At 36.6% G+C, this 13,373-nt stretch overlaps 1 protein-coding gene across 1 annotated transcript; it reads right to left on the bottom strand.

Annotated features, from left to right (window-relative positions):
- Positions 1 to 6,741: 6,741 nt before the first annotated feature.
- Positions 6,742 to 8,367, bottom strand: LOC125844582 (uncharacterized). Its single transcript, XM_049523896.1, has one exon. The coding sequence runs from the start codon at positions 8,365 to 8,367 to the stop codon at positions 6,742 to 6,744; it is 1,626 nt and encodes a 541-aa protein (XP_049379853.1).
- Between the last annotated feature and the right edge of the window lie 5,006 nt (positions 8,368 to 13,373).

The raw sequence follows: 13,373 nt of genomic DNA, 5'->3' as shown, positions 1-13,373 counted from the left end.
TAAAAGAAAACATTTGAATAAACCAGAGTCGGGTAAGGGTTCAAATAATTCTCTAAGGAAGGGTTTAGGCATCTTAGAGAATCCCCTAACACGCGGTTGACCGACGGATTTAAAAGCTTGACTGATTTTATAAAAAGAATTTCTTATATATAAAAAAAAAAGTTCATGTTTGAAACTTAGATAAAAATATTTAGATACTTGTAAAGATATCAAGAATAAACCTAACTTGAAAACTTTTACCCATAGTCTAGTTTTGAACCATACAATTAATCCAAACTCCAAACATGGATTAAAGGACTTTGTTTAATAACTAAGAAAGGATATAGAAAAATCCTTAAGTCATTCATACAAAGTTCTAAGTTAAATTAAAAGATAACTAATTTATTTTAAGAAACTTAACATTTTATCCGAGTCAAGTTTTGAGTCGAAAAATCAACACAATAACTTAAGCGTGGATTTGAAAGCTAAATACTAACTATGAAAGAATATGGATAATTCCCAAGTTAGTCTTGAAGCTTAGAGTGACTTACCTAAAACGGGTTTTGAGAAATTTAAATATTTGAAGTAAGCAACTAACGAAATAGAGGAGTTACTTAAATAAACTTCCAAGGATTCATCTAAGTTAGATAAAATAAATGTTAGAAGTAAAAAAAAACAAATATCACAAAATCACAATATGATGGAGACAAAATGCGAATAGAACTTGGACAATTTTAAATCCACTCGCTGCTTCTTGCTTGCTGGAAATTGGACTTTTTTAAAAGTCCAATTTTATTTTCCAGCCCCTTGGGCTACTGTTACCGTTGCTGAGTTCAAATTGAACTCTTTTAAGTCCTATTTTTAATTTTCCAGCCTTTCAGGTTGCTGCTACTGCTGCCATTTGAGGGTTTTAACCCAATAACATGGCTTCCCTTTCACGATTCCAATGGAGGTTGACTCAAGAAGAGAAATATGCAAGAGAGGAGAGTCCGAGAGACTCGATGGGGAGTATTCATGCATAAGAAAACAAAAGAAATAAGGATAAGTAAATGGGCAAATTCTTTAATAAACTAAGTGATAAGGTTTAAGGATAATCAATTCAACAATTTGCCCTTCACCACAATTAACCAACAAACACATTACTATCAAAGAGCTACTATCTTGACATGTTGGAATTAATCATAAGGCAAGTAAAATTATAATTTAAAGCCAATGAGAATTAAGAATATTTCATGACCAAGATGTACTTCTAACATAGTAAAAGAAAGATGGCAATCAAAGGTCTCTTCATAATAACCGATCATGACGTAAGGGCCATTTAAACAACGATCAACACTTCAATACCATATAGTAGTTAACAGAGGAATAAAATAGATTAGTAGTTTTGGAAACCATCACATTTGTTTTGATATCTACACACAGTGAGTGCTAAAAGTGACAACTAATTAAAGAATTAAATTTAAAAAAAAATTGCATTTTAAAATGTTCAAGTAGCAAATGCACATATAAACAAAGACAAAGCTAATTTATTTATTTATTTTTATTAACAAACCGGGTTAACTTCTAAGTGAAATAATTGGCAAAACAATTAATTGCCGAGCTTCTTAAGGCATATGCTCTTCACCTATATTGAATTCATGAAGGAATGAAAAACTTATAATGACTACTATATTAGGACAAAATAATATCAAAATTCATCTAAGACTCTACATCAAAAGCTGAAAATGAAGCAGCCTTGCAAGGGAATTTGGAGAGTGCTAAATATATATATATATATATATTTGTAAGTTTCCAACAGCAAAGAAGACATAAGGGAAACAAAGCAATAATTTTCGGATTCATATCGAGTTAAATTCGAAATTTTAGGACAAAACTTTTAGTTATGCCAAATAGCTAGGAGAAAACATAATGCTAAAACTTACGAAAATTAAGTAGTGAACAACGTTGATCGACCTCCAAATAATGAGGCAAGACACGAGCTTTTAGAATGCAACACGTTATATAACTTGGACATGATTGACACTTAGTAATAAAGAACAAAACGAGTCAAGTTAAACCTTCCACAGAAATCAGATTGTAGCACTTAACAACATTGAGAATTTACCCCTTACAATGGAAAAAATAAAGGGTTGAAGTGGTTGTACAGCTTAAGAAAAAAAACCATAGATTACTCATAATAAGACCATCCTAAAACACAAGGCTCAAGAGTCATCATCTTCAGCCAAAGACTTAGAAATAGGGCATATTTAGAAATTAATTGAGAGTATAGACAAACATGCTTAATCCTTCTTAATGGCGAAACGGACAGCTTAATACAATTCAAAATAGATCAAAATAATAGAAAGGATGCACCACCCCGAGGAACTAAATCAACATAAAAGAACAATGCTAAAAAGACAATCTACAAACAAAGTGGAAAGCATATCTACCAGCAAAGTAAACAACAAATTTAATTAAGTAAATAAAATGATTTACCTTTCCGGGAGCAGCGACTGGGACTCAAGCTTGAAAGAACGAATTCCAACGCCAAAATGTGACTAGAAACCGCCGAAAGGAGATAAAAAATTGACTATGAACTAAAAGCTCCCAAAACCTAGGTGCTCTCTGTTCGCAAAAAATCCCCCCCCTGAACAGTGAGAAGAAAGCTTATTTATAGGGACTAAAATCTCTGAAATTTGGAAAGATTTTCGATGTGGGATTTTGAGAAATTTCAAAATTTCTTAACAGATAAGGATTGCCAACTGGTTAGTGTACAAATTTGAATGGAGAAGCGTTGATTTTGAGCGAAGGACGAAGAGCACCTGAGATGCAAACACCTGGCTTCGTACGAGAATGCGTGTACGGAGGTGGGCACGTCGCGAGGAGAGAGGGAAAAGGAATCGCGTTGCTACTACGCTCGGGCTCGTGTCTGGACTGCTGGCTCGTTTTCTGGGTTTCGCTTGGTTTTACAGCGTGAAGAAGAAACGGGGTCGTTTGGTGTGTTGTACGCTACTGCCTATTTGTTGTGGAGCTTCTGGGTTCTCTTTGAGAATAGAAAAGAGGTGGGCTGGAAATTATGGAAAATGGGCTACTGATTTGGGTATAGGGCTGATTGGAATGTTGTTGTTATAAATATAATTTGGTCTGGGAATATAGGAAGAAATAGGCTGAAATTGGTCTTAAAAAGGAAGCCTAGAATGTGGTCAATTTGACTTAACAAAATAACCACATGAATTGCAAGTTCGACCAAATTGAAGTGATTGGTTGATTTCGGCCAAAATTGAAATAAGACGAATTAGTATTGATTAATTACTGGGCTTCTTAATCCTAACGAAACAAAATAATTAACTTAATTTTAAACTAAATAATTAAAAATATAAAGTATTATATAACTAAACTAATTAACCAAATATCTAATTAAAACAAAATCTTTTTGAGATGATTTTTGAATATTCATAAACTATACTAAAAAATTGTAAAAGAAAATGATAAAGATTAAATAAAAGTAACTTGAAAATATATTGAACTTTATAAAAACTAATTATTTCAAATCATTTGGAATTTAAGAAGCTCGGCGATTAATCTATATCGTGGAGGGCCAAAATTGGATGTCAACAACTGCCCCTCATTTGACTGGGATGGATGAAAAAGATCCAAGGCAAATGAAATTGACGAATCCAATTTGGTCCGTCCACTGATTCATCTCTTTGAAAAGGTTAATGGTATGGATTTTGAGGAATTATGGCCAGACTCTGGTATTGAGTTTCCTACTCATCTCAGGTTACATGAGAACTTAGGAAACTAGTAGTTCGAAAGACCCTTGATTTATCGCACAATTTTGAAATAATGTAAAAGTTATTTCGGTGTCGAAGTATGGAGAGACCGAAAAGCTCGAGAATAGAGTGAGAGATGGTTTGTTGGAGTACAATCGAGTTTTCAACATTAAGTCCGCCTACATATCCCTAACCTTGGGAATCAGACTGCTTGTAGTTCGACTCAATCGGTTAAAAAGGAAATTTCTTATACGAAAATAACCTTTAGGTTAAAGATGAGTGACAAATCAATTGAGTGTGGAAAAGAGGCTTGCAAACATCTCAAATATGAATGTGGGGCCCTTCACATCCATATGTAAGAACTTACATGGACATAACTTCCATAACTCTAGGTATATTGTCACTCAAATTTGAAAATTTGCCTCCGGTGAGAGTTGAAAGTTTCACCAAAGGCGAAATTGAAACTATTAAGTCCCAAGAAAATACCCACATGCCTTAGGATAGGGATGTGGTTTGATATTGGTGGAAGTCGTTCCTCAACTCGTGTCCTAAGAGTTTGATATTCCTCTTTGAACTATGTCCCAGTTCGCTGCTAAGAAAAGTTCCACGTTGTGTTGCGTCCTATTTGACGTAGTCCACTTTGTGTGTTTCAAAATCTGGAGAAAATCATCAGTAGCAAATGTAATATAAATACAAATATAATTTGTGCAAACCTGGTTTAACACGTCATACTGAAGGAGATGACGATCCAATTTCAAGTATATTTCTCTTGAAGGAAGTGGTGATCCAAAAATGGCGTGTCGATTCGAACGATGTGATGATTCGATAACATTATATAATGTGTCACGTTGAAGGAAGTGACTCTCCAATAAAACATTTAACGTGCCACGTTGAAGGAAGACACGCTCCAATAAAAATTTGACGTGTCACGTTGAAGGAAGTGACGCTCCAATAATAATTTAACGTGTCACGTTGAAGGAAGTGACGCTCCAATAATATAACGTGTCACGTTGAAGGAAGTGACGCTCTAATAATAATTTAATGTGTCACGTTGAAGGAATTGACTCTCCAATAATAATTTAACGGGTCACATTGAAGGAAGTGACGCTCCAATAATAATTTAACGTGTCACGTTGAAGGAAGTGACTCTCCAATAATAATTAATGTGTCACGTTGAAGGAAGTGACTCTCCCATAGTAATAATTTAACATGTCACGTTGAAAGAAGTGACACTCCAATAATATAACCTTAATGATAAAGAACAAATCTCAAACATAGGGAGCAAGGTTATAGCATAGCAATTTGATTAGCTCCTAGTAGTCTGTGAAGCTTTAAATGCGTCTTGAAGATCTGGTAACCCCAGAGAACGCGGGATTCTGGAATAACGCTTTGAGAACTTTTAACATTGAAACAAGGCCATAATGGTCGATTAGGGATGTTACATAAAGTGAGTCCCTACTTCAAATCTGGAATCTCTTGTAAAGAAAAGACTGGTTTGATAAAGGATATCTTTGAAACTTGAAGTTGAACGGAGATTTTGAGAACTTTGAATTATTTCAGAAATTGCCCCTGTTTCTAGTCCAAAGGTACTTAACTGAAATAATTTGCAAAAATGAAGGATGACTGATTCAAAAACATGCCCCATTTCCTCTGAGGTCTGTAGTTTGAAACAGTTAGAAGACCGAATCCTTATATAGGATTGCCTACGTATCTTGCTGGAACAAGAAATCAGGTCTGACGTAGTTCGAACCTGGAACTTGATGGAATTTAAAGAGGGCGTAAGATTTGCCATAAAAAGGCAATGGATTTGAAACAAGGAAGGACAAAGTTCTTCAACATAAAATATAGGATAAGAGTCAGATTGTTGGATCGGATCCTTGGTGTCGGGAATCCTTCATTATGAAATTTGAAAAAGGTTGGCTCTTGCCATTTTTCTAGTGAATATCTGATTTGATCATTCAAAATTTCAGAAGATCTTTTGAAATTTTGCCTTCAATTTTGGTAATGATACCTGCAAAACTCAGTCGTGAGTTAGTAACAAAATAAAATTATCAAAGTAAATGATATAACAAAATATATGTTAAGGATGAAGTTTTTCAGCTTATATTGGCCTGGATAACGTCTTATGATCTTCGCCATTATGCCAAGCTATTCCATCTGGTTATGACGAGGCCACTGTGAGTCTAATGATGCCTTGTAACTTTGTAGTTCCTGCATCCAAAGAAAAATTCTTAGTTTTGAGAGACTGATTCATGTTGGCTTTGCCTTGCCATCTTGATGCTCCTTTGCCTTCTGGATTCAAAGCTTGTTTGGTCTTGAAATGTCGCTTGATGGAATTTTGGAGGACCTCCTCAAAAATTCTGCCCCGGTTTAAAACAGACAATAACTTTTGAACTTTCTGTGTTTTTTAGTTGAATTTTTGAGTGAATCTCAAAAATTCTGCCTCAGTTGTAACTCTGAAGTGATCCTTGATTCTGACTTGTTGAAAAAAAGTTCCTCTACTAACGAATTTTGAGATCCTCTCAAAATTCTGCCCCAGTTTTCATTGTAAAGGGAAATGAAAAACTTATAGGGAATATGACCGAGCCGGTGTGGCGCCTACGTATCCCGTTGAGCAGGAATCAGGTCAAACGTAGTTCCACCAAAAGAGAAATTGAAATTTTTTGATAACATGACCGAAGCCAGTGAAGGCCGCCTACGTATTCCACCGGGGAAATCAGGTCGAACGTAGTTCAAGTACAAAGAAACATTTAAAAGGGATAAAGGGGTGACCGAAGCCGACATAGGCCGCCTACGTATCTCATTCTTGAGAATTCAGGTCAGACGTAGTTCATTACAGATGAAATGTGCTTACAAATAAAATCCTAACAAACTATTACAGAGGAAACAAAACAATAAAAATGCGATTACAGGGAAATGAAACAACAGAGTCCAAATGCAAGACTAAAAGATGCCAAAAGTGCTAGTTCCAAGAAACTTGCTTCTTCCTTACAACTGATTATGCCAACAACTACTCCTTGTGCTTAGGTAGTGGATTGGTGTTCACATTTGGTGGAGCTTGAGCAAGTTTTACCACCTCGTTGTCAATCAGATCTTGAATTTTGTGTTTGAGGGTGATACATTTCTCTGTGTCATGTCCAACAACTCCTGAATGATAAGCACACCGTTTGTTTGGGTCATACCACTCGGCTGCAGTATTCACAGTCTTGGCTTCCACTGGATGCAATATTCCTGCCTCTTTCAATCTCTCAAAAAGTTGAGTTCGTGTCTCACACAATGGAGTGAAGACTCGGGGAGGCTTTCTCTCAAAATTGGGACGAGGTGCCGCGTTTCGATGATTTTGCATTGGTCGTGGAGGACGAAATGTTGCTTGATTGTTGCAAACATAGTATTGTGAACCAGGATAGCTTGGAGGTGGTTGACGGTTATATGAGGTAGCTCCTCGAGTTGTTAACATCATAACCTCTTTCTCCTTTTTCTTTCCAAATGAACCAGTTTGATAAGCCCTGTTAGCAAACTGAGATGAGGTGTAACTCGCTATTCGGCCAGTCTTGAGACCGTCTTCAATCATTTCTCCAGCCTTGATAACTTCAGCAAATGTCTTTCCACCCATTGTCACCATTCGCTCATAATATTCTGAGTCTTGAGCTTGAATGAAGTAGGTGATCATTTCTGATTCCTCCATAGGTGGATGCACCCTAGCAGCTTCTTCTCTCCAACGAATGGCATATTCTCGAAAACATTCAGTTGACTTTGGTTTTAGCTTGGTAATAGAGATCCTATCAGGAGCGATTTCAACATGAAACTTATAGTGATCTACAAAAGCATTTGCTAGATCATCCCAAGTACGCCATTTAGTCACATCTTGCTTTGAGTACCACTCCAAGGCTTTTCCAGTCAGACTTTGATTGAAAAGCTTAATTCTTATCCCTTCGTTGTTTCCAACGCCAATCAACTTTTCACAGTAAATTTTCAAGTGAAAGAAAGGATTTCCTGATCCACTGAACTTTTCAAACTTTGGAATCTTGTAACCGAGTGGAAGCTCAACCTCAGGGAATGTGCACAACTCTTCATATCTAACACTTTGTCTATTATCGAACCCACGAAGACCTCTCATAGCATCCTCTAAGCTTTTCATCTTCCTATTCATCATCTCAGCATCAATTGATTTTGTATCATTTTCAATTTCAACATAGTGATTAACATCTTGGCGGTGAAACTCCTGAGCCTTGGTAACATGTGGAGCAGTGACATAAGTGTACACTGGTGGAGCATGATGTGTTATTGTTGGAGCTTTTGGAGGAGTAAATGTGTACACAAGAGGAGTATCCTGAGTTGAATGAGTGAGTGAGGCGCTTTGAGCTGGCTGAAAGGTGGTAAAATGTTCTCCTTGATTGAGCTCACTTGAAGTTGGAAACGAAGGTGGCATGGGCCCTTTTTTGCGAGCATCAGGTGGTAGGTTCTGAGAAGCAGCTTGGAAATGAGCTACTAGGAGATTCAGTTCACCAATTTGTCGCTCTAGACGAGCAATGACTTCCATGGGTGATTCTGTTGCTACCGAGGCACTAGGATTAGCCGCGACAGATGGAGTGGGGATCATTTCGGATGAAGCAATCGTGTTGATAGTGGAATCCATTTTTGTACGAGTCCTTTTAGTAGTTCAAGTAAGAAATGATGAGTCTGATGCAATTTTCTTGACCTTAGACCGTGTAAAATATGAATGTTCTGCCAGCGGGTACTTTGATGAAGTGAGCAAGTTTGATTACCAACACAAATCAGTCTCTCCTTCTAAAAATAACTCAAAAAATAAAGAGTTAGTCCACTAATCATAATAATCAATCAAAGTAACATATAAAACAAATAACATTTGTTTTGCTTAAAACAAATTAGTCCAAAATCCGAAGAACAAAAGATTCTAAAAGGATTACAAAATGGGAAAATTTTAATCATTTTGTGAACTAAAATTTTAGCGAAATAAAGGAATTTGAACAAAACAAACTATATGATTTGAGTAAATATTCAAATGTACATTTTGGAAGGTTCAATTGAAAAGTCCTTTCGAGAATCAAAGACGTCTTAAAGTTGACTTGAAACTGAAGGAATATTTAGTAATACCGGCTAGGTAGGTGTAAAAAAAAATAATTTTCAAGAAACAACAAGGTCAACGTGAATTTGAACAGTGACTTAATAAATTTCGTAAAGCTCTATTGAACCTAGAACTTTAGTGATTTTGAACGTATTTTGCTAATGGAGTCAAGAATATTTCGGAAAGCTTGAAAATTGAGTATATATATTGAAAGATGTTCTAAGACTTCGGAATTGAATAATGGACCAGTTATGTTTAAAGCAAAACATATGTATGTAAACACATAGGTCCAACAAGCACAAACGACATAAAATTTGTAACAATTTAACACAAACAATATATAACGCCTCCTAACATACATGTGACCTTTTTAAGCCAAAGGTAGGCCTAACGTTTGAAGGATGTGTATGTCGATTGTAAAACGTTCCATTGCCCTAAAAATCATTTATACAAACCTTATGAATAAAATAAATGGGGATACCTATTAGAGGATAGGGAAATAAATATCAGTCCCACGCAGGGGTACAATGGTAAACTAAACTAAGCTTCCATATCTAATCTTCATTCCCAAACTTCTTGGTACTTTTGAATTTCTTCTGGGTGAGTATGATCTTCCTTTGACTTCAATAAAGAAACTACCTATGTAAATAAAAACCCAACCCAAAGGGCCATGTACGCACAAATCGACATACATATCCTTCAAATTTAACAAATAGTTGGATGATCGTCTTATATTGACCGGGGGTCAATTAGACTTCAGGTGGTCTTCTAATGGGCCCAACACGCCTTGGGTGTTGGGTCAACTTAGTTCAAAATGCGCTAAATTCGAAATTTGGTTTCGCTCTACTCTAGTTGACTAAGAGTGGCTTTTGAAAGACCGAGAACCCAAGCGGACAACTTAGGCTGGAACTCACAACAACCATTGGACGCATGACGAACCAATAAATTGTTGATCATTCCGGAAAAGGGTTGAGTATAAAAAGTCCGGTTGCGATTCCGCAAAACCGTTCTTTAATATACCATACATACATATTGTAAAATGCCATGAATGCAATATGACAGTTAATATTCAAAATTTAAATACATAATTGCATAAAGTAACAATTAATACAATAATAGTTAGTCAAACAATAAAATCCTTTTGGTTAGAACCTAGATGAATCCCCAGCGGAGTCGCCATTCTGTTACGACTCGATTTCGAAAACTAAGGTTTCGAAACCATTTTCGCAACTTTGGCAATTTTGTACATGTTTTGGAAAAATGAATTATTTGGAAGTCGCCACTTAATTTTTAGGAAAAATTAAGAAAACCATTAAAAAAGATAATTTTTAAAAGAAAACATTTGAATAAACCAGAGTCGGGTAAGGGTTCAAATAATTCTCTAAGGAAGGGTTTAGGCATCTTAGAGAATCCCCTAACACGCGGTTGACCGACGGATTTAAAAGCTTGACTGATTTTATAAAAAGAATTTCTTATATATAAAAAAAAAAGTTCATGTTTGAAACTTAGATAAAAATATTTAGATACTTGTAAAGATATCAAGAATAAACCTAACTTGAAAACTTTTACCCATAGTCTAGTTTTGAACCATACAATTAATCCAAACTCCAAACATGGATTAAAGGACTTTGTTTAATAACTAAGAAAGGATATAGAAAAATCCTTAAGTCATTCATACAAAGTTCTAAGTTAAATTAAAAGACAACTAATTTATTTTAAGAAACTTAACATTTTATCCGAGTCAAGTTTGAGTCGAAAAATCAACACAATAACTTAAGCGTGGATTTGAAAGCTAAATACTAACTATGAAAGAATATGGATAATTCCCAAGTTAGTCTTGAAGCTTAGAGTGACTTACCTAAAACGGGTTTTGAGAAATTTAAATATTTGAAGTAAGCAACTAACGAAATAGAGGAGTTACTTAAATAAACTTCCAAGGATTCATCTAAGTTAGATAAAATAAATGTTAGAAGTAAAAAAAAACAAATATCACAAAATCACAATATGATGGAGACAAAATGCGAATAGAACTTGGACAATTTTAAATCCACTCGCTGCTTCTTGCTTGCTGGAAATTGGACTTTTTTAAAAGTCCAATTTTATTTTCCAGCCCCTTGGGCTACTGTTACCGTTGCTGAGTTCAAATTGAACTCTTTTAAGTCCTATTTTTAATTTTCCAGCCTTTCAGGTTGCTGCTACTGCTGCCATTTGAGGGTTTTAACCCAATAACATGGCTTCCCTTTCACGATTCCAATGGAGGTTGACTCAAGAAGAGAAATATGCAAGAGAGGAGAGTCCGAGAGACTCGATGGGGAGTATTCATGCATAAGAAAACAAAAGAAATAAGGATAAGTAAATGGGCAAATTCTTTAATAAACTAAGTGATAAGGTTTAAGGATAATCAATTCAACAATTTGCCCTTCACCACAATTAACCAACAAACACATTACTATCAAAGAGCTACTATCTTGACATGTTGGAATTAATCATAAGGCAAGTAAAATTATAATTTAAAGCCAATGAGAATTAAGAATATTTCATGACCAAGATGTACTTCTAACATAGTAAAAGAAAGATGGCAATCAAAGGTCTCTTCATAATAACCGATCATGACGTAAGGGCCATTTAAACAACGATCAACACTTCAATACCATATAGTAGTTAACAGAGGAATAAAATAGATTAGTAGTTTTGGAAACCATCACATTTGTTTTGATATCTACACACAGTGAGTGCTAAAAGTGACAACTAATTAAAGAATTAAATTTAAAAAAAAATTGCATTTTAAAATGTTCAAGTAGCAAATGCACATATAAACAAAGACAAAGCTAATTTATTTATTTATTTTTATTAACAAACCGGGTTAACTTCTAAGTGAAATAATTGGCAAAACAATTAATTGCCGNATGTTAGCGGACACTTCGAATGCTTAAACCCTTTTCGAAGTGTAAATTGAACCCCAAACCCTCTTTGGTATTTTCAAATGATTTTTCCGGTTTAAGTCTTTGAAAATTATAAGTTTTCTTAATTTCTTTAAAAAATTAAGTGGCGACTCTTTTCTAAGTATTTTTCTCAAATTGTTTTATACTTAGAACATTTCAAAAGTGATTTTTCTAAAGGTTAGGAAAATTACGGCACGACACTGACCATTAGACGATCCCTCTCTAGACTTTTCCGTCTCTCCTAACTCAGCTCGCGACGAAGCATCTCGACCTCAAGAGCAGTGTTGGGTAGAACTGGGTGGTGTTAGCAAAAGAATGTCCCAATCTCCTCTGAACGGCTGCCAGATCCTCCTCTACCTGTTCACCTGAGAGTGGGGGTTGGTATCGGGTGGGATGAGTGTCGTCGCCCTTCCCTCGTCATCCGCCTCTGCCGCCGCCTGACTGTTGTTGGCCCTGTCTATCCTCCTCCTCTTGCTCATGAAAGTAAAACCCTGCCTAACTAGAAGAGGGTGAAGGGGGGAGGGGGGATCTATAGAAAGTACCTCATCAGTGTCTAAGAGAGGTACCCCCGCCTGTTTGCATAGCGCGGTCACAAGTCCTGGAAGGAAAAAGACCTTTTTGTTGCCCTGGTAGAACATTTTCCCCTCTAAGATAATCTGCGCCCCCACATTTAGCTCAACGCCCTGTACATCGCTCGCCACCACCAAGGCCCGAGGAAATGTCACGTTGGTACGATTGTCCGACGGGCGGATCCTCCTAGTAACTAAGTGTAACCACCTCTTAGCATCTGGTGACCAATCTGCGCTGGTGATTCTCTCGACAGTAGGCCAATAAACTCTGTTCCAGCGCACAGGCTCCACCAGTGAATCCCTCAGCCAGCTCAGATCCATCTCCTTTAGCTTTGCCTCGTACTCCACATTTGAGACCTCGGGCACCTTTAGTACCTCATTAATGACTGTAGCGTTCAGGGGAGCCTCAATTAGTGGAGCCCATCCGAACTCCATCAGGCAAGCATAAAAGGTAGGCGTCTTCTCCTCCATTCTAAGTAAGACGAATTCTCTCTCGCAGCAAAATTTATTATCCCGATAGTCGTGATGCCTTTCCCGACTGGCAACATCAGGAAATCGGACAAAGGGAAAATTTTCCTCGTTGATACCTGCCATTTAGAAAAGCCTACAAAAAGTTAATAAACATGTTAGAACTCGATGGGATTAGACTATATCAGGTTTGGGGAAAAAATAAAATTTCTAGCCTTAAAGGGACCCAGGCTGTTGTTTCCCCAGGTCCCACCACAGCGGCCCAAATCCCGCCAGAGGGGGGATGAAGGAGGCCGCTACAGTGGGATGAAGGTCGCCAGAGTGGCCTTCATCTTGGACGAACATCAGGCGCAATCATGGCGCCATTCATCCCAAAACCCCCAATTTTTCACAGAATTTCTGCAGATCAGAGTATATTAAGTACCCTAGAACTTAAATATGCTGTTATTTTTGCAAAATAACCCCTAAACAATGTCCAAATCCAAGTTTTATACTGAGAAGACCTTTCAACTTCCCTAACCCTTTTGGAGCCATTTTGATCGTATTTTCACGAAATCCTTACGCCCAGAACATTGTG

Source organism: Solanum stenotomum, chromosome 11 (genome assembly GCF_019186545.1).
Source record: "Solanum stenotomum isolate F172 chromosome 11, ASM1918654v1, whole genome shotgun sequence".
In the NCBI taxonomy this organism is placed as follows: domain Eukaryota; kingdom Viridiplantae; phylum Streptophyta; class Magnoliopsida; order Solanales; family Solanaceae; genus Solanum; species Solanum stenotomum.
Note: the sequence above shows the minus strand (reverse complement) of the source record. Positions and strands in the feature narration are given on the sequence as shown.

Coding starts and splice junctions, on each gene's coding strand:
- LOC125844582 (XM_049523896.1), bottom strand. CDS start 8,367: ATGGATTCCACTATCAACACGATTGCTTCATCCGAAATGATCCCCACT.